Raw genomic sequence first — 22,244 nt, 5'->3', positions numbered from 1 at the left:
AAAACAACTTGGGTGGGCCTGGTGGAGGGGCTGGGACTGCTTAACTATCAAGTTCTCCCACTCTCAAGGTATACTCTGCTCTTATTTGTTTTTTAAACCCTGTTCCAGCACGGCTACTATGAAAAGCCAATGGAGGAGGGAAATTTCCTTAAATTAGTTGAATTCTGGCTCCTCCACTTGCCAGGTGAGAAGCTTCCCTACTTTGTAGAGTTTTGAAGGAAATGAGTTAACATGAACAGCACTCAGAATAGGGCCTGGCAGTTAATGAGTGCTCAGTATTATTAGCCATGTTTATAATACAACAGAGCCAGATCCCAAGTGAGTCCATAAGGCGTAAGGAATTCTGACTTGATGTAAAGCTTCTAAACTTTGGGGGAGTTATAATACCCTTTAAAGACGTATTAACTTTATGGTCCTTTGCATTTAAAAATGTGATAGAGCATAAAATTATTCTTAAAAATCAAAGAGATTCTTACTTTATTTTGAAAATTCCATATAACCTAAGTCATAAAAAAAAAAACATTAGAGATCTTCTGGTTTAAGGTCTTAATCTTACTAGTGGCTAAAAGGCAGACATCTTTGCTTAAACAATGTACATATTCCTCTCTATTCTTTTTTCTATGCACTTTTTGTCTTGCTCTCTTAGAATTCAAATGGAAATATTGTTTATTTATGTATAATTTTTTACTGTGACTGAGCACCTTATACAAGGTTTTGTCTTTGTGATATTTACCCAAGTAAATACGAAACGCACACTCCCTCATTCAGAAACCCACACTCACTTCACGGGTTCATGTGAAAAGAATCCTTATTTGGCTTCCAAGTAAAGTTTAAGAGATCAGGGAATTACTGATGTTTGACTGATTAATGACTAGTTAGGAGAAAAGTTGTAAAAACTGAAAAAGGGAAAAGCACTTAAAATTTCTGCCCATAAAAGTTGTCCCTGAAGAGAGTGAAAAAGAAATGGAGACAGTAACATTAACTATTTTTAGAAGAGAAAAAAACAGAGGTAAATAAAAAAGCTCAAGAGGACTCATGTTGGCAAATCAGAACACCTGCTTCTACTCATTTTTATCCCCAGCTGCAAATCAGAATCACCAGGGCAACTTCTGAAAAATACCAACTTGCTAGTTCTACCTTGAGTTTCTGCTTCATTGGTCTGGGATGTGGCCTGAGCACCAGTATTTTATCAAGCTCCCCCAACCAGACTGAGACCCACTAACTAACCAATAGAGCCCTCGTTTCATTGTCTGTGTAAGGACAATGGCAGCTCCCCAGAATAGCCCAGATAATATGCGGAACAGTTCTGACACATAGATCAACAAACAACAACCATTTTTTAAATCAAATAACAAATTATTTTTCATTTTGCTACGTTAACTTAAAGGCTTGCACTTTGTAGAGTTACCCCCTGGGACTTAGTTTTCTTATTATGTATCTGAAATCCTGGTATATTTTAAGTTCAAAGAAAGAGATTAATTATAATTAAAAGAGAAAAATAATAGTGGTTTATTTTTCAGACAGCATGAAGCAGAGAAGAGAATGAACACAATGAACAGTGCTATTTGATCTGCCTTCCAAACTGTAATTTGATGCATGTTCTCAAAAGAAATTGATAATACTCCTTTCTTACGCACCCAGAATGGGATTATTTTTCAGAACAATGCTCATGAATGTCTAAGGGAGGATCCAAGGTTCCCCTTCCTTGTTCAAACCCCTAGCTTCACGGGGTTTGTCAAAATTTTCTAAAACCCCTGGTTATAATTTTTTGAAGTTAATAAAAACATTTTGAGCCTTTCAAAGAATTCTGATGGTTTATCTGAGAGGAGGCTTATTCTATTCAATTGCTGGGTCACTTATTCCCCTTCCCACTCTTGGTCCTAAAAAGAGCCCTAAACCAACTAGCTGGATATGGAGCAAAAAAGCTGTGTTCCTACATTACCTGGATTAACGTGGTTCTGGAGTGGATCAGATTATATATGCTTGGGTAGGTTTGGTACCTTCACTTTGGGAGTCTTGCTTGTTTACTCTCCAAAATAAAAAGGTTTATGCAAATTATAGTGGTGGAAGTTCCAATGTATGCTTGGTCATGTAAGGGGTACAAGGTTGACTGACTTGAAAGAAGTCTGGATCTGGTCAACCTGGTGAACAGGCAACAGGATGATGATGACCATGGCATCCAGCAGGTCCCAGTTGGTTCATGTGAATTAATGGTTCTTCTTGGCATTGAGACACTTAGTAAGCTGAGGCCACTGTGAGTGGCTAATTTGATTATCGGAGTCTATGTTACTCTGTGGGGAACCACTATTACTACTGAAGAATACGAGTTCTAATAACTGTGGCCTCCATAATGTATCTAGTTATGGTAGTAAGGAGCCTAAGGTATGGAGTAAGACCTCGTCCTGGAACCATTTGCCATGCTCTGGCTGTGTGACCTCCGGATAATTAACCTCTCTAAGCCTCTGATACCTCATCTGTAAAAGAGGGAAATACAAGTCCTCATTCATATGGCTGTTCAGATAATTAAAAGAAGTAATGCAAAAAGGCTTATCATGGTGTCTGGAAATTAGTAGGTGTACAACAAATGTTACCTATTATTATATTTCAGAAATCCTTGTTCTGGTGATAACAAAGAAAATGGTGATATTAAAATATTATGGTTTCTTTCAGCTAGGTGATTTAGGGTTAATAAACATTACGTAGGATTATGTGAAAATGTGGTTCTGTCCTCAATGTCCAGAAATGATGGTGGCGATGAGGGGAACAACAATAGTTAACATTTATGAGGCTTCCTAGGTGAGGCACTATATACGGATCCTCATTTAATCCACAAAACAACCCAATCAGGTGGGTATTATCCCCATTTTATAGATGAGAAAACTGAAGCCCAGAGTATAAGAAATGTGCCCAAAGTTATATAGCTAGTAAGAGGTGAAGCTAGGATTCAGACCAAAGGAGTGTGACCCTAGCTGGAGTTCACGTTCTTAACCACAAGTCCATGGGGTGTTGACAAGGTCTAGAAAACTGACATATATATAAATTTGAAAATGGACAAAAGGTTCAAAGAAAATCTACAGAAGTTTCATCATGTTCAACTCCGACTGTAACAACACAATGTTAAAATAGCTGATCATTTGAAAGAAAGTAAATAAAATTGTTGCATATAGAAACATCAGCCTGACTCCTTTAGCAAAATATTATATCGGCATGAATCAAAAACAGATTAAAAACGGGCTATTTTCATGAAAGACCCCTCATTCTTTTAGAACAATATTAGAGATCATTGACTGATAAAGTAATTTTTTTCATTTCTTCAGTTCCTGGCTTATCCTGGCATTACATTTATACTGTCTTTATAGTACATAAAAATGGGTTTGAATGAACCTACTTTTTAAATAACATCAAGTTTTTGATATTTTCAATTTTGAGCCATAATTCTATTACTTTTATAATGAACTGTTATTTTAATAATACCAAGCCCATGATAGTAAAAAATTGGTAAGATTTAGTCAAGTAACATTTTGCAAAGGAAAAAGGAAGGGCAGATTTGGGGCTAAAAGAAATAGCTGATTGTCATTTTTCCAAGCCAGTTGGTTTGTTGTTAGATGGATACAACTGAAATTTACTTCTTGCCTCACAAACCAACCAGGGCTGCCCTGTGTGAAACAGTGTCCTCCAGCTCGCTTCTTCTTCCTTCCCAATAATCTCCCTCTTTCTCTCTTAACCCTCCTTGCATTTGAAGGCTGCTTCTTTCTTCTATGCTTTGTTCTATTTCTGGAACATCCACGTCCTATCTGAATCTTCTCAAATCCTCTTCTTAAGTCCTACTTTAGAGATAGTAAAGCCGTAGGTGCCCCCAAGTCTCTCTAGAGCTGCATATAGCTGAGAAGTATCTGATAGAAAAACTTGGAGAAAAAAACAGAACAGAAACCCTCACTCTCACCTCCAGGTAGCCTTAATGAGTTACAAAGGAACTTGCGTGTCAGCTGGCTCTATTGTATGATTCTAAGTCAATGGATCTACGCAACACCCTGAGGACATCCAACATGTGCCTTTGCCCTGTGTATATTTACCTAGTTACTTATTCCACACAGACGCTCTCTTTTTGAAGGGATTGCTTTGTGCATTATAAGTTCAGAAAAAGATGAACACTATTAATAGTAGGCAAATAGAGACAACTCAATAAACAGAAAAGTCACAGCATACGACTGCAACCCAGCACTGGAGGCAGCAGGTGAGACTTGAGGAGGTTCTGGAAAGTTCTGATAATTCTCCCATTTCTGCTTCCTCCTTCCCTTGACTTGGTGTAAAATTTCCCCATTAGCTCATTCCTACGGATTAATCATATGGTGCAAAAAGCCTATGCGTCTAACAAAAGTCTTAAAAATCCACAAAATCTTTGGTCCAGAAATTCTACTTTTGGGGATTTAGAAGTAATTTTCTAAGTGTGAAAGTTTATGTATGGAGATAGTCAGGGCACAGTTTTTATGTTAGAGAAAAATTAGACACAATTGAATTGTCAATCATTTTTGGTAAAATAAATTGCAACTTCATATAATATAATACTATGCATCTGTTAAAATCACGTAAAGGGGGACACTAACAAAGAAAAACGTTCATGACGCACTGTGAAGCAAAAAACCAGGTTATGTAACTATGCCTCCTATGAGTCCATTAAAAAGTGTGGATAAATATTTGATATGTCTTCGTATAGACATTTTTGTGCAATTTATTTAAATATGCCAGGATTTTAAAATCTGAAAGACAGATATAAGAATACAAATGGATGGCGGGATTGCATGATTTCTTTTTTACTCCTTGCTTATTAATATTTCCTATTTTATTTACAAAGAAAATCTATTATTATTATGTGTGTTATTAAAAGTCTAATAAATATATATTAGAAAATAGTCTCATCTAAATGATAGGGTGTGTCTAGGAACGGATGGAGGGTTGATTTTCTGCGTTTTCTGATCCGTTTAGTATTCATGGCTATTGTAGTCGGATACTTTGATGGAAGATGTCATAATACTACATACAGAGCAGGTACATTTCAAAGGATGTGGAGGTGACGAGGGGCCAGTAGAAGAGATGAAGAGGACACTTCCTGGCTATTGGGGGGCTGGCCTGGAGTCCTGAGTCAGGAAGGTGCCCAGGACAGGCCATAAAGTGGAACAAGAATCCTAAAAAACAAACTTCACCCACTATAAAAGCTTTCCTAGGACCGCTGTAAAGGGAAGAGAAGTGTGTGTCTTAGTTTTCTTCCAAACATTCCTGTTAAGCAATGATGGACTATAGAGCAAGGCCAAAATCCTCTCTCTTAATTTTGTATTTTGTGTTACAGCAACATTATGTTTTATTTACTAACAGTATATTTTATTGACTTCAACCCATAAAATTGCTTTGCATATTCACTTGACCTGACAAATACTTTCCGCAAGCTTGTTAAGAGATTTGTGTCCTTGAGATGTCTGGGGAGGTATGTAATACCCAAGTCTTTCATCATTTCATACTTGGGCTCTTACTAGAGATGTAACTTGTATTGCAAAGACCAGAAGATAAGGTGTAGAGCTCTATCCAAGCTACTAAATATTTGATGAGGTTGAACTCTAACGTTTTGTCCTTGTCTCTCTCTCAGGTACCTAGCACAACTCTTAGTAGATACTTAATAAATGTCTTTGGACAAATATCTCTTATTTTTACAACATCTTATAATTTTCAGAGCACTTCCATGGATGTTATACTATTTGCTCTTCCTGACAATTCTGAGGTGGGGTGGGGAAGAACAGCTACCATCAGCATCATTTTTTCAGGGCAAGAAAGTGAAGCTCCCTAGGGGTCAGATGGAATGTGAATGCAGGAGATGGGATTAGAATTCACATTCTGTGACTCCTGGTGCCCAAGTCCTCATGCTGCAATCTCATTTCCAGGATCTTTCATCAAATCCTGTTCTTGCCACATAGTCCCCCATGCTCTGAAACTGGTAACACATCTAGATTGCCTAACTCCCAGGGCTGCTGTGATATCAAAGAGATAAATTATACAAATGTGTTTTTTAAACAGTGAAGCTACACAAATGTGGTTACTGTTGAAACGCGTTTTGTGTTAAATGCAAATAAATGCTCTGCCCTCATGAAATCATCATTAATCGCTCAAGCCTTAGTGTGGATCATTTGTTGGATATTCCAAAATCAGAACTAACCCAGTTAGATTGGGAAGAGAAAGGGTATTGGGGAGAAAAACTCAGGGCACTGAGGTGCTATCTGGTAAGAACAGATGTGGGGAGCACTAGCTGCCGGAGAGAGAAAGAAAACACCAGATAACTCAAAGGCATTATGCAAAGTGGGAGTCCAAGAAAAGTAATGCTTTTTCATAGTTTCCAAGACTAGAACTGGCTGCATAAGTCTACAGGGGAGAACCAGAGGTTTGAGTAATTAGGTAATTTGCCAACGATTGGTGCTGCAAAGAGTCATGCCACCCTATTAAATTCCCTCTCCACACAGGTACACACTCTTGATTTCATGATTCCATGATCCTGTTTTATTTTCTTAACAATGTTCATCCTCACTGCTATCTGAATTTTACCATATTTTTGTTATCTATCTCCTCCCACTGGAGTGTGAACTTCATGGGATTAAACATAATATCTGTCTGGTTGATCTCTCTAACTCCACCAGGTAGAACAGGGCCTGGTACTTAGTGGGTGCTCACCTAACATTTATAGAATAAATGAAAAGGAATGCAGGATGGCTCTAAAGCCTGTGTCTTGCCACTGTACCTTACTGCTTCTTTTGGTTTAATTTTTACAAAATGGTATTAATCTCCTTTTTAATGCCTGGTAACTAGTGTAGAGGGAAGACTACTTGAATATTTGATGATCAAGAATGCTGTGCTGCCTCAGGGACTCAGTCTGGGCTTCCTAGTTTGCTGTTGGCATCATCTCTCAGAAGATATTTTTTAATTTTTGAAAATTTTTTTTGGTGAGGAAGACTGGCCCTCAGCTAACATCTGTTGCCAATCTTCCTCTATTTTGTATGTGGGAGGCCACCACAGAACGGCTTGATGAGCAGCGTGTAGGTCTGCACTCAGGATGCAAACCCGCAAACCCCAGGCCGCTGAAGTGGAGTGCACGCACTTAACCACTACAGCCCCAGGCCGGCCCCCATATTTTTTTATTCTGAACATTACTTGTCACTAATATTCTACTGTAGACTCAGCTCAGGGGTAGAAGTCGTAGAAGATAAGGCTTAATTCTGACTCTCAGGACAAGAATACTTGATCCAGCAGAACTTATGGATGTCAGGTTCTTCTGCATGGTTTGTCCCTTTTCTCTCTAAATGTGGCGCTCCAGAAGCACAGAGGAAGGGTCTGGCAGGACCTGGAACTAGTTCTAATGCAGCCTCATGCTGAGTGCCAACCCCATCTGAGCAGCCTGAGCAGTGTCCTCTAGTTTGACGAGTGAGTTTGGGAGTTTTGGTTTGCCATACTACAGCCATGTGAAGCATCACCATACATAGAATCCTTCAGAAGGACGTTTTCACGATCCTTTTGCACATTTGTGGTTATTTGTTGTTTTCCGATTGTAACTCAGGAATGAAAAGGTACAATTGGTCCTCTGCTGGGCCTGTGTGTGGACCCCATGGGGATCATTTTAGTTTGGAGCTATAGCAAGTCCTGCTTGTTGTCTCAACCCATGATTTTTTACAGTGATAACCTAATAATAGCTTGCAATTTATGGAGGACCATACCAAAAAGTCTCCCGGGCTCCAGAGGGCGGAGGGGAGAGGGGAGAAAACAAGCACGACGCATAATTTCCTGACTGTAAATAATAAAACCAAAATAAGCTACTTTCTCCTTGTGCACAAAATACAAGATTTATATGTGCTGTGCTAAACAAAAGTTATCAAATACGGTCACGAAAAGATTTGGCATTTCTGAATCAAGTGCCAGAAAAGGTGGCTGAACAATATAAGGCATTTAATGGATTTAAATCCTTTTCTGGAATAAAGCAGAATATAAACAAGTAATATATAGCTTATGTTTCATTCCTGGGAAAAGGCAGGATGTGAGGTCTGTGTGCTGAGGAGCAATGATGGCATTCTAGCCAGCATCGTGCATAAATGCCAAGCACCATGATGTCATATCTATAATATGCACTATCCCCAACAGATATTAAAATTCTTTTATAGTCCATGTAAGATTTTCCTTTTAAATTGAGTTAGCATTTTATTTGCCTTCTCTTCTAAAAATACCAATGGGCCTTAAATTCATTTTGTTGCTCATGCGGTGCCCATAAAACGGCAATTAAGTTATGCTTTTTTATAGCCACATTTTTTTCTTTTGAATTTAGTAACAATGTGTCATTCTTTGAGCAGGGAGATCATGCACATGCCTCTGTTCAATAGGTCTTGGTCTCTACTTTCTTCCTAATGGTTTCCATGGATTTGTATTGATCCAGGGGCCAACAACCAGCATCTACAGGGTGGCACACTGGGGCTGTGGATGAGAGTAAGAAGCCGAACTTATGAGAGTTGCCTTCTTAGCACTGTCAACTGACTGAATTGGCCAAGGACATTTAGCATTTGCTTATATTATAACACGCGCTGTTACCCCAAGATTCATAGTGCTAATTCTAAGTACCATTGTATAATGTTTTCTCCCACACTTCCTAATATTTAAGCCAAAGTTACTGCTTAGGGGAGGGTGGTGGGATTGTTTTAAAAGGTGCACAAATCCATAAATGCACAAAACAATGAAAACCCAAAATATCTCACACTTGTAGTTTGCAAATGTCTATAGAGATTTTGTGATGAATTACATAAAAATTATTTTTAAGTCTTATAGAATCCATAGTAAATCCCTACATTATGTATTACTATAGTACAATTACTATCATGTAGAGAATCCATGACATCTTTATATTAAAATTAGTCCTTGTGAAATATTGAGAAGACAAATCGGTAGAGTCAGAAAGTACATTAGTGGTTGCCTGAGGCTGGAGGTGGAAATGGGGATCACCTGTAAGTGGCCACGAGGCATCTTATTGGGGTGATGAAATGTTCTAGGGTAATGGTTGCATGACACAGTCAACCTAAAAAAATCACTAAATTGTATACTTCAAGTGGGTGAATTTTGTGGTACATAAATTATGCCTCAATAAAGTTGCTTAAAAATGCAGGCTGAGGCTTGAATTTGAAAGAAAAAAACAAAACAGTGGTTCTTGAAATTTTTCATTTTCATTACCTTATTTTCAAATGCGCAAACGGAGAAATGAAAGTCATCACCTCAACATTATTTACAAGTCACTCCTTAGAGACCCACACTCTCGTTAATCCCCCTGGAGCAAAAAGGCCTTATGCTTTCGCTACACTTGATGCTCACTCCCTGTGGAATACACCTTGAGACGGAAAAGAAGAGGAAATTGATATTCATTCACATCACACATTCATAACACCAACTCTCCAAACACAAAACACACATACGAACACATATGCACACACTTGGACTTGTACAGCATGATGTTTCTGCCAAGTGTCCTTGCTTTGGCTGACCTAGAGTTTATAAGAAGGCTCAGATAAGACTAGGACGAAATATTTTTAGCTCTCTTCCCTTACACTGTGAATTTTGTGGGACTGAGTGAACGTGGCTGGTGTGGAATCGGGGCACCCAATCCTAAAATCTGCAGAGCTTCAGATTAGGCATGACACATGCTAAGGATCCTGCTCCTTGACCACCTCCTGGTAGATGACATCACTGTTTTCATCCTGGTCCCCCTCTAGCCTGTGCTCAATGCCAGGTGCCCACACAGTGCTGCCCTTTGAAAAAAATAAATTAAGGATGGTAACTGCCAACAAAAAACCTTAAAAGTATTCAAGATAAACTCTTCTTTTGAGCAGAAGGATGCAAATAGTTTTGAAATGCATCTTTCCCAGGTTTTTACCAAATGCTTTTGGGCCTGTTGCATACAGTCTACTCCCCAGTGTTTTTTAGTTTAGGACAACAGGCAATTCTTGTGCCATTTACGGAGCAAATCTTGTGGGAACTCTGGTGTCTGGCCTTCCTTTGTTTTGCTCTGTCCCTGTAAATTTTTGCTTTTGTAGGCTTCCTTCAACCCTAAGGACATCACCTGTTCATGGGAAAGTATGCTGGAAAGTACAGAGCGTTTTACCTCCAGACAGCTCCTCACTGGCATGAGGTTAAGATAAGGTCCTGTGGAAAGCCACTTGAGAGATTATGGCTGCCCAGTGCTGTTCCTCTGGCCATATCCCTGGGTGGCTGTGCCTCTTGGCCTGACTACAGATCACAGGGCCTATTTTCTGCAGTGCTGACCTTGCTTAGTGGCAAAGAAACTGACTGCTTATTGGAGTATTTGCATTGACAGATGAATAGATAAATAAGATATGGTGTACACACACACACACACACACACACACACACACACACACACACACACACAGAGTGGAATACTACTCAGCCATAAAAAAGATGAAATCTTGCCATTTGCAACAACGTGGATGGACCTTGAGGGTACTTGCTAAGCAAAATAAATCAGATGGAGAAAGACAAATACTATATGATTTCACTCATAAGTGGAAGATAAAAAAAGAAATAACAAGCAAACACATAGATACAGACAACAAATTGGTGGTTACCAGAGGGCAAGGGGGGAGAGTGGATGGGCAAAAGGGGTAAAAGGGGACATCTGCAAGGCAACAAATGGAAACTAGACCCTTGGAAGTGAACACAATGTAGTCTATACAGAAGTCAAAATATAATGATGTACATATGAAATTTATATAATGTTAAAACCAATGTGACCTCAATAAAAAAACAAAACAAAACAAAATATAGCTGCCCTTTAGGATCCTGTTGGGGGACTTGACATCATAGCCACTGGGAAATCTTGGCTCAGAGTAAAGTAATTCTGTTTTCATTTCCATTTAAGCTGATGTGAAATGTCAATCATCCAATTAAATACTTATACACAGCGTAGCTGTGGCACTTCCTCTTTAACCTGAGGCTGTGTGAGTGGAAATGCCAATGTTCAGAGGATAGAGCTCGTGGAGAGTCAGTGAAATTACAGGAAACAGGAACACATTTGGGGATGTCCACTCACCAGAATTCTTTACACGGGATAATAATGAAGATAGGCTAAGAAGTTTGATTTTTTATTTTTCAATTGCTGTGCTATAGCTGAGCCAAATACCCCAGGAAGCCTAAACCCATTTATTAATACATTGAAGTAGAAGGGAAAGAACAGACTCAACATTTTTTCAAGTGTCAACTATATTCTAGGCCCTGCGTTGAGTACCCGATAGACACTCTTATGTAATCCTCACTACAATCTGTGAGATAGATTTTCACGTCCTCATTATTCATATGAAGGAACGAAGGCTGAGAGGAGTTAAGCAATTTGCCTCTGGGAGTGTCATACATCTAGTAAGTGGGGGCGGGTGGGTTTGAACTCAGATCTACCCGACTCTACAGCTCATGTTCTTTTATACTCCCTGGTGCCTATTCATTAACACTGCACTAAGAGATGATTTTGTGTAATTTTTCTGAGATTGAGGCTGTTAACCAGTTAATCTATCTGTGAGCCCAGCAATGAGAATGTCAAATCTATCTGAAGTAGGATGGGAGGAGAGGAAACCAGATTGAGGGAAATCAGATTGAGTCAATCTGATTCCCTGCTGTTCTCCAAGGTAGATTCATAATGACCGGGTACAATGTCCCCTGAGAAGAGTGTTTGTTTTGGGTGGGGTGCCACTGTGTTCCCTTCTGACCCCATCTCTGTGGCTAAGTAAGGGGTAGACTGAGTGTGTGCACTGATAGATGCATTGGCCAGTAACCTCTAGTGATTCTGCTCCCAGTCTCCTACTTCTTCTGCTCAGAGACCTAGAAGACTGGAACTTGATTTCCAAAATTGCTAGTAAATCTTTGCAGAACATGACTGCTGGGAGAGTGTCCCCAATATGCCCTACCTGGGCCCCACTGACTCCATACCTGGGTAGCCATGTATCACAGGCAGCTTTGCTGTAGGCCCAGAATGAACAAACCTCCTTTTGTGGTCACTACCATTAGCAGCACACAGCTGTGGTGATGGGGATTACCCTGGAATTCTGGCTTTTGCCAGCTAGGTCAGAGCTGAACGTGTTTAAAATGGTTTCTAGTTGTCTCAGTGTTTAAATTTTTACATGTATGAAATGCCAAGAGTTTATGGGTACAGAAATAGGTCTTTATTCATTTCTGAAATTTTTTGAAGCATGGACTCTACTAGGTATTTTCCATGCCAAAGGGAATAATGACAATGTCTGACCTCAAGGAGCTTGAATATAATCCCACTGTTGCTCGTTTTATTTTATTTAATTTACTTTTTCTTTAAAAAAAAAATTTTAATTGTGGTAAAATCACAAAAAATTTAGCATCGTAATCATTTCTAAGTATACAGTTCCATAGTGTTAAGTATATTCACATTGTGTGCAACCAATCTCTAGAAATTTTCATCTTGGAAAACAAAAACTCTATACCTATTAAGCAAAAAACTCCCCATTCTCCCCTCCCCGCCAGCCCCAGGCAACCACCATTCTACTTTCTGTTTCTTTGGGTTTGACTACTCATACCTCATACTCATACTCATATCTCATATAAGTGAAATCAGATGGTATTTGTCTTTTGTGACTGGCATATTTCACTTAGCATAGTGTCTTCTAGGTTCATCCATGGTGTAGCATGTGTCAGAATTTCCTTCCTTTTTAAGGCCAAATAATATTCCATAGTATGTATATGTCACATTTTCTTTACCCATTCATCCATTGATGGGCATTTGAGTTGCTTCCACATTTTGACTATTGCGAATAATGCTGCTATGAACCTGAATGTACAAATATCTGCTTTCAATTCTGTTGGATATATACTCCAAAGTGGGATTGCTGGATCATGTGGTAATCCTATTTTTAATTTTTTGGGGAACCGCCATTTGAGATGCTATTCTTTGATGTATAAGTCTAGAGTTGGGAGGAAAGAGGATGTTCTGCTCAGCCAAGTTTTTTTTGGCTGCTTGGAGGATAGAATCCTGTACAAGTAGAACTTTGGGGATATATCAAATTGCCAGAGCCCTTAGAGTCATACATTTTCTTTTTTTAAAACTTTATAGTCAACAAACACCCTATTGATGTTGATTTGGTTTCCCAAGTAGACTTTCCTACTACTAAGGGTATGAGCTGACCTATGGATTCGATTATTCTAGTTATATTATACTATTATTACAGTGAATTTTGCATTTTCAATGATCCACTTACATTAACAAATAAGCCCTCTCTTTTTATCAGTGTCACCTATAGGTTTGATTACTACAAATCAGTCCCCAGAACCATTCATCCTGCCATGAATTGGCAAAATTGAGTCTGTGTATTTTCAAATTGAGGACCAATGATATGGATATGAACTGAAAAATTTTTCTTCTTAATTCAGTCTTAACTACAAAGTCTCTACTTCTTAAGTCCGAGCATTCTTGTATTAATCTGATCCAACATATGTATCATCCATATTCTGATGACTCTCCAATTTATATCACGAGCCCAGATCTCTCTTCCCACTGTTGCTTTAAGTGTAGAAAATAGTAAAATTGAGGCAAAGAGAGAAATGAATAGTTTCCAAAAAATTGTAAGGTATAAAGGAAAGAGTGTGTGCAATGCTTACTTTAGAAATGAATCCAAGGTGGAATGATAGAGTGATTAAGTACCAGATTATAAAAAAGAGAGATAATATGGATTCCACAATTTACCATCAATGTAAACTCGGGCAAATCATTTATTCTCTATGAGCCTTAATTTCCTCATACAGCTGAGGTTACTGGTGCTCACTCTCCTATATGCTATAAAGTGGCCTTTAGACAGGGCCACCATTATATATATCCATGGATATACATACCCTGTATGTCTCCGAGGATGTCATTTAGATTATGGTGACCCCTTGAGATTGCAGTATACAACCTGCACAATGATTCAAGTTACTTTAGGATCCACTGAGAAATAAGGCAGCAGGATATAATAAATTGTAACGTACTTGTTACTTAATTATACTAGCGAATATATTAGTTTTCAGAATAATTATGTCAGGAAATTAAAAACTGAAAAATGTAAATTATCAATAGCTAATATTTTTTGTTGCAAAAGCAAATAATATAATGTTTTATAGCACAGTGCCAAACAGATAAAAAAGTCTCATTTTCAAGAGAAGAGTCTAAGGGACAAGAACATAAACATTGGGAAGAGGCAAAAATCACTTCACATTTCATGATATAACCTAAATAAGTAAAAAGATAATGTATATACACAGTGCTTATGCCTAGCACACAGTGGAGCTATGTGGTAAATTTTAAAAATTTCCTTCTTTGTTCATAAAACTTTTCCCATTCATTGTCATTTTCTGATGGTTTCTATTCCTTTTGACATTTTGGGAGTTGATCTCAGTGTAAATATTCATAATTATTTCCTGCATTTTATACCAATTTTCAGTTGACAAAGTGCTCTGAGATCCATATTACTTAATCCTTTCATCAACTCACTTTAAACTGCCATGTATTATTAAGCCTATTTTACAGGCAAGAAAACTGAGGCTGAGTCAAGAAATTGACTCCAGCCACACAGTGAGTAATGGTTAGAAGTCTGGTTTCCTAAATTCAGTTCTAAAGTTCTTGTCACTACACCTCCTTGGTACATATTCTTTATCACTGCACTAAAAGATGAAAGTGAACAGCTAGTATAAGTAGTTTTATATTGAATTGTTCCTATGGTATTTAGAAGTCTGGAAGTGATATTAACTTAAAAATGACATACATTTTCTCTAAAATAAGGTTTTATTTTTTAAATAGGTTCTATATACAAAATGGGGGGGGGGACCTAAAATCATGTTTCCTTTCTCTTCATACCTTAAAATCTCCTGAGTGAAATAATTCCTACTTGACAGAATTCAAAGGATATTCAGGACATTGGAAGCCAACAGGAAATCTGACAATGCCAGAGGCTAAGGAACAGCCTAGAATACCTGATTTTTAAACTGTTCTGGCCTCAGGAGTAAATAGCTGGTAAAGGGAAGATAAAGGGGACAGTAGGCAAGCTTCAGCCACAGCCCAATCAATGGATGGAGAAAGACCTAGGTAGGATTTAGTGAGGTAAAAATATTCCTAACTCATCAACATCTAAGAGTCTTCTCTGTAATTAAAGAATGTTCACTTCTATTTGATTCCAATAGGAGTGAGAGATGACAGCAAAATCCATAGTTGGTATATAGGCTGGAATGTCTTGTCTCAATATACCCAAGTTTTAATAATTGTAAGCTAAAAGAATGTGCAATTACAGGTGGTTCCTAGTACAAAAAAGGCTGGGTTCCAAATGTTCCGTTTTACATTTTTTTCTCTTCAATTTTCTCTTGAATTCCCTGTTTTTCCATAGAAACAATGTGATACAACACGGTTATGGACCCATGTCAGGCTACTTACTGCAAAATGCCTATTTAGCACTCCACAGAGTATACCTAAAGTTTTAAAAGCACTGGCCTGAATTCTGGGTCTTGGAAGCAGGGAACACAGCAGAGAAAAGGATGAAGAGACACAAAAATAAGATCTTGCTCCTCATCCCAGTTCCCACCATAGCCAAAATTATGAAAGAGGAAAAGTTTCTGTTCTCAGACCCTTAGGCCTCTTAAATTTACTTTTGCTCCTTATTACCACAATATACTACTCAGATATATTCATTTCCTCAAACACAGGCCACACTATACAAGTAACTACTGTTCATCTCCTTCAGTCATAACTTTAACTCTTAGCTTTAGAAGGTGTTAGGAAGAAAGCAATCTGACTGAACCAACTCGTATTAATGTGTAAATGACTGATTTGTACATTCATTTATATATACAACACATACATACACACACAAACACATGCACACATACAATTGCTTTACTTATGTGTTAGCTAAGCATCATTCTAGGAGCTAGGGATATAACAGAGAGAGAGAGAAAAGGGCAAGGTTTCTGTTCCCATGAAGCTTACATATCAGTGGGGAGAACTAGACAATAATAACATTCTAAAATAAACTAAAAAATCCAAGTGATAAATACTTTACAGAAAATAGGGTGCTGTAATACGGCAGAACTGGCTGACCACTTCATCTTGCATGGTTAGGAAAGGACTCTTTGAAGTGACATTTAAGATGAGATACAATTGAAGACAAAGAGCCAGTCTTGTGTGAGGGAAGAGGAGGAGCATTTTAGACAGCCAGTGCAACCCTGAGAAAGAAAGGAACTTGGTGCATGGAAGAGAGTAAAAAGCCCAGTGGGGCTGAAGACCAATGGGCAAGGAGGAATCCAGAATGGAAAGACAGGCAGGGGCCTAATCAGGTAGGTCTTTGTAAGCCAGAGTGATGCTTTTGAAGTTTATCCTAAGTGAAAGAGGAAGCCACTGGAAGAGTGCAAGCAGTAATGTGGTCTGATTTACATCTTAAAACAATCCCTGACAGAAGCATGGAGACAGATAGGAGCCTACTACAGAGGTCTCAGTGAGAGAGAACGGCTGCCTAGACTAGGATGGTGGTGGTAGACAGAGAGCAAAGTGGGTCTGATCAAGATATACTCTAGAGGAAAGATCTGCAGGAATTATAAACGGATTGACTGTGGGGATGAGGAGAAAGGAATCAAGGACACATAGGTGCATGATGATATTGTTGTCCTGAGAAAGCCAACATCTGGAAAGAATAGGTTTGGCTGAAGGCTAAGGTGGTTAGTCAGTGGACATCCACAGTTCTATTTTGGGCATGGTAATTCTGAGCTGCAAACTGCACATCCAGCATGGATACAGGGAAGGTAGTTGGTATGTGAATCTAGAGCTCAGGGGAAAGTTGAGGCTAGATATATACATTTGGTAATCGTTGGCACACAACTTTAAGCCATGGAAACTGATGTGATGGTCCAAGGAGTGAGCATGGACAGAGAAGAGAAGAGGGCTGGAGACTAGGCTCTGGCTCACTCAACATTCAGAGGTGGGAAGAGACTGTTCAGGAAGTCCCCTCTTCTCCAGACAGGAAGAAAGATGATCCCTGGAAAAGAAAGCCCTTCGTCTACTAACAGGTATGGGTCTTTAAGCTCTTGTAGGTATACCTAAAGTTGAGGGCCAGTGAAGACTCTCATGAGTCCTTCTCTGCCAGTAGATTACAATGATCATTTGCTACCAGTTGGTATGAGGAAGAAGCTCTGTCTCTCCTGAAAAGTCATAAGCTCTTTTTCCCATAAATTTTGAACAATATGGTAAAAAATACTTTTAATGAGATAGATAGATATTTAGAGGACTAGTAGGGTAAGTTTTCAATGCCCGTCAGGCCATCACAATCTAAGAGTCTCCCATAGAAGGAAGCACCGGTACCTCTGACACTAGCCAGGAGCCTTTCTACTTTAGCCAAAGTCTCAAGGCATCAGCCCAGAGGAAAAGCTGGCCCCCAGGGCAATGCTGACGGTAGGCTACAGGTGAAGAGAATTCGTTTTCTTTATTTTTCTTCTGCCTGTAGCAACTGAGCTTCATCATCTGGGAACAATAACATCATTTATTTATTTTTTTTGAGGAGTCAGGAGATATAATAAAGTGCTTCTCTGAATCATCAGGGTTGAAGAATCAAGTCAAATATTATGTTCGTTCAGCATCTTGTTCAATTTGCACAGCTTTTTTGGGGGGGGCAAAATGTCTGTTTATATAGATATGATTATCTGAGATTACCTGTGAATATATTGTTTGGGGAGCATGCTGCACAGTTACTATTGCAGCAAATTATAAGAAATCTCCCAAAAACAGAGCAAAGAATGCTATTTCCCGATGGGAAGAATTTATAGCAGTGCAGGGAAACCATTTTGATAACTAATGATTCTGCTGTGTTCTCTGCAACAGGCTCTCTTACCTCTTGACTCCCCTGGGTTCTGAACTGGTTTTAAGTGGCGGAACAAACATCTTCTCCAAACACTAAGGTTTAATCCACATTTCATGTTACAGAAAAAAAATTTTTTTTTTAATCATATGACTACCATACTTTCCAAAAGAGTTTTTTGCTTTGTTTTGTTTTGTTTTTTTGTGAGGAAGATCGGCCCTGAGCTAACATCTGCCAATCCTCCTCTTTTTGCTGAGGAAGACTGGCCCTGGGCTAACATCCATGCCCATCTTCCTCCACTTTATATGGGACGCCGCCACAGCATGGCTTGCCAAGCGGTGTGTTGGTGCATGCCCGGGATCCACACCGCCAAACCCTGGGCCACCGCAGCAGAGCGCGTGCACTTAACCGCTTGCGCCACCGGGCCGGCCCCTCAAAAGAGTTTTTTAATACAAGAGAGGCACAGAGCCATTTTGAAAGATCAGTATGTAGAAAAAGAAGCCAGGTATCGAGATGAGGAGTTGGGAAATTTAAAAATCACACTTTTAGGAACAAAGGTTTGATGTAGGAAAATCATTTTTTCATCCTTTTGAAAGCAAGAGATGCATTTGGTAGGACCAATTGCCGACATTCCAGAAAGGCCGGCTGATTTTCAGTAACTATCATGAGAGACCTAATTTTGCCTGCATTATCATAATTTGCTCATATTCTCCTCAAGTGTTAAACTGTGGCCAAGAGTGTGTGCCAACTTGGGCACTTCTTGATACAGTGATTCAAGCCTTAGGGAAAGTAGACCCTAAAACATGTTTCCCTATAATAGCCTCAGATAGAGCAATGGATAACCATGATGTTTAGTCCCTTTGGTTGTACATATGTTCTCTAAACAAAGCAACCTAAAATATGAATATGTTAAGTTTTTCCTCCTGCTTGATAAATTTCTGGTCATTTTTGGAACAAATTCAAAATAAATGTGGAACTGCTGGGACACAGCTGGTGTTGAGAGGGAGTCTGCTCTCCTCTGAGGATCAGCAGTTAACTGGAAGACTTTGCATAGCCTTGCTCACTAAGGCAGGAGTAAGAGATCTCCCTAAATCCCTGGCTCCGCCATTAACTCAATGGGACACCAAAACCATGCTGGGCCCCTTGATAAGGACTCCCAAATGGTCGAACAGCTGGAAAACACCATGTGCTATGGCTGAGCAGTATAAATCTGGACAATTCATCCCCAGTTACTTAAGGATGAAGTGTACAGATTTATACTGGTCAGATCATCCTCAGCTATTCAATACAAATAATAATCACAAAAGCTGCTATTTTATTGAATTCCTTCTATATCCCAGTTGCTTCACTAGATGCATAATTTATAGGAGCTTTCTCCAGTTCTTTCTATAATTCTTCAAGTTAAGTATGGTTATGCCTGTTTTATGAATAAAGAAACCAATGCTCGGAGAGGTTAAGTCACTTACCCAGCCACTGAGATGATAAATGTCTGAGTGAAGAACAGCTAGTGAATTCCAGTGAAGAGATATACATGATTTAAACTGTCCTTGTTTTCAGACTCAAAACCAAAAGCCAGGGGTGCCAACTCTGGCAAGTATAAGTAAAACTCACAGCGTTTATCTCAAGGCTGTGGCAGATGTGGAAAGTGGAAAGTGAATGGCACCATCAGCAGGACTGTATTTCCTCTCAAGTCCTGCCTTTCCCCAAGCCCACTGTAACGCTTGTCATTGACCTGCTACTTGGTAGAGAATGTGAGTCTTGTTGCTCAGTTAAAGGCTGTACATCTGTCAAAGTGTCAACTAGTGCTAGGGAGTAGGTCCAGAACTTTAGTTACATTTAGCTCAGATGTGCACCAGAATCACCTGTGAGCTTAAAACACACATTGCTGTGCCTTCCTCTAGATCTTCTTCTAGATCAGAAGAAGATCTAGAGGAAAAGGTTAGTGGTGGGTTGCAGGTATTTGCATTTTTTTTGCAAGCTCCCAGGTAATTTTGATGCCCATCAAAGTTTGAAAATTACTGCTGTCAATGTCATGTTTGGGAGGATAACGTCTTACTCAGAAGTCTGAGCAAACATAATGAGCTACAGTTGTAAATTGGAAGAAAAATCAGCTTATAAGGAATGCATGCAGGGATGTCCACGAAATGTGCACTTGGCCTGCTCACTTTGGTCAGGATTACTTTTTCCCTGTCCTGTTCAATGTCTACTTCTTATTTATCCCCATTAATACTTGGGTCAAGAGAATATTGTATCAGGTCTTCAGTAAGTATTTATCTTAGTTACCCAACGAATACAGAGTTTCATGGAAATCATCCAAACTTTACTAAATATATAAAAGACAGAAATTTTGGTCTTAAAGACGATTCTGTAATTTTGTTTTGTGTTTTTGAAAATGCTAATTGTAATGGGAAGCTGATCTGCCAATCTATCCATCAAACCAATCTGCTCTCTCCATGCAGGCCATGCAGTCCCCCTGGGAATACTCTCCTGTCATCATGTTGATACTGACCAGCTTTCTAACTTGAAAAATGCCAAGACAATGTTCTGGCAGTGATATTATTTATATTTCTAGGCTCTCCTCTTTCATAGGCCTGGTTTGTTATCACATTCCTTGAAAGTGTGGGAAAGAAAAAGCCAAGAAGGCAAATGGGCTTCTGCTTCCGGGGAAATCATATATGACTGTATTCTCTACCTGGTACTGAAGTTCCAAGTGCGACGAACACTACTGCAGTCACGGAATCTTTCAGGCCAATGGTGCAGCCGAAGTGGGAAGCCAGGTCTCCAATGAAAGCTGTCAGTACGCCAATCATGAGGATGGAGACAATGAAACACGCCCAGCCATTCCAGTATTCTGTAGGGGGAACGAAGGCGAAGAGAACCTTCCAGAACACAGTCAGAAAGTGCATCACATAATCGAAACAGGAGGGCAGCTTCTCCTCCCCACATTCGTCGTCGTCATCATCTTCCCCTAGAGAGAAAGGAATGAACACATTTCATCACAACCCGTACTTCCTATCTCCCACTCCTTCCTTCCTAGGCCTGTCATCCCTCCCCTCTGAGTGACCAGGAGGCCATTAGAGGTGGGCAAAGCTTGAGGTTTTCCAAGAGTCAATCATAATTACCCAATTAATTATTAAGATACTGACATGCCCCCTGGCTGTGGCTCATGGGTCAATGGTAAAAACTTAAGCCCTCACCAAGTTCTAGTTATATGCAATCAACACACCCTTTCTACTCTCTTATCACCTCCAGTGAGATTTGTCATTTCAGATAAATGAAAAGGATTTCTTCCAAAAGGCTGAAAAGGCTGAAGCCTCTTTTAATGAAAGATAACTATGACAGAGTTCTTCTGCCTGGGTTCTTTTCTTCCAGTTGGGAGTCGAGCTCTGGGGATTCATGATCATATAATCACCTACAGGACAATGTTCAAACAAGAGCCTCAATCACAGCTCTGGGGCCTGCATATTTCTCCAGCTTCAACTCCTGAAGCTTCTTCAAACTCAAACTTGATCCCAGCTAAATGGAATTATTTGCATTTTTTCAAACCAAATGTACTTTCTCCTACATCTGTCCTTTAGAACTAAATGTGCTTGGCATGTCCTGATCCCTCCCTCCTTATCTTCCTCCACTCATCCTTTAAAACTCACTTCCTGTGTGAAACCTTCTCTGACCCCCTCGCCCTCCAGCAGTGCTAGGAACCCCTTCTCAAAGCTTCCGTAGCCCCCAACACTTGTAACACTAGATCAGTGGTTCTCAAAGTGTGATCCTTGAACCAGCAGCATCAGCATCACCAGGGAACTTGTTAGAAATGCAAATTCCTGGCCCCAATGAATCAGAAACTAGGGGAGTGGGCATGGGGTGGGGAGTGGGGGGCAGAGAAATCTGTGTTTGAACAAGCCCTCTGAGTGATTCTCATGCATGCTCAATTGGATTGTGCCTGTTCGCTTTCCTCTTCTCCAGGTGACTATGAGCCCTTCAAGAGCAGAAATTTATTCATTTTTGTGTTGCTAGTGTTTGGTACCATCTCCAGCATGTGGAATAAGCTGGCTAAGTGTTTGTTAAATGAATGCATGCAAGCATGAATTTCCACTGACTTTACAAAACTATTTAATTAGATAATATATACACAGATCACAATTTTGCCCATTACATCCTACTATCAATGCACAAAGAAATGCACAAAGCTTACTACTTAAAGGAACCAGGATATCAATAACAGTATTCTAACACAGAGATTTCATTTATAATGTGATACAATCCCCATTTACATATTTTAAAATTGGGATATTGAATGTCAACTCTTCTTGAAGAGGTGGCAAATATATATTCACGTGT

At 39.3% G+C, this 22,244-nt stretch overlaps 1 protein-coding gene across 4 annotated transcripts in view; it reads right to left on the bottom strand.

The window, feature by feature from the left end:
• Positions 1-22,244, bottom strand: part of SLC8A1 (solute carrier family 8 member A1) — a 321,729-nt gene that overhangs the window by 8,692 nt on the left and 290,793 nt on the right. For all 4 annotated transcript variants that reach the window (XM_058551366.1, XM_058551369.1, XM_058551368.1 and 1 more), the window contains one exon: positions 20,602-20,877. In XM_058551366.1, coding sequence (XP_058407349.1) covers positions 20,602-20,877 — 276 coding nt within the window. The remainder of the gene's footprint in view (positions 1-20,601; positions 20,878-22,244) is intronic.

This window comes from Diceros bicornis, chromosome 12 (assembly GCF_020826845.1).
Source record: "Diceros bicornis minor isolate mBicDic1 chromosome 12, mDicBic1.mat.cur, whole genome shotgun sequence".
NCBI lineage: Eukaryota > Metazoa > Chordata > Mammalia > Perissodactyla > Rhinocerotidae > Diceros > Diceros bicornis.
Note: the sequence above shows the minus strand (reverse complement) of the source record. Positions and strands in the feature narration are given on the sequence as shown.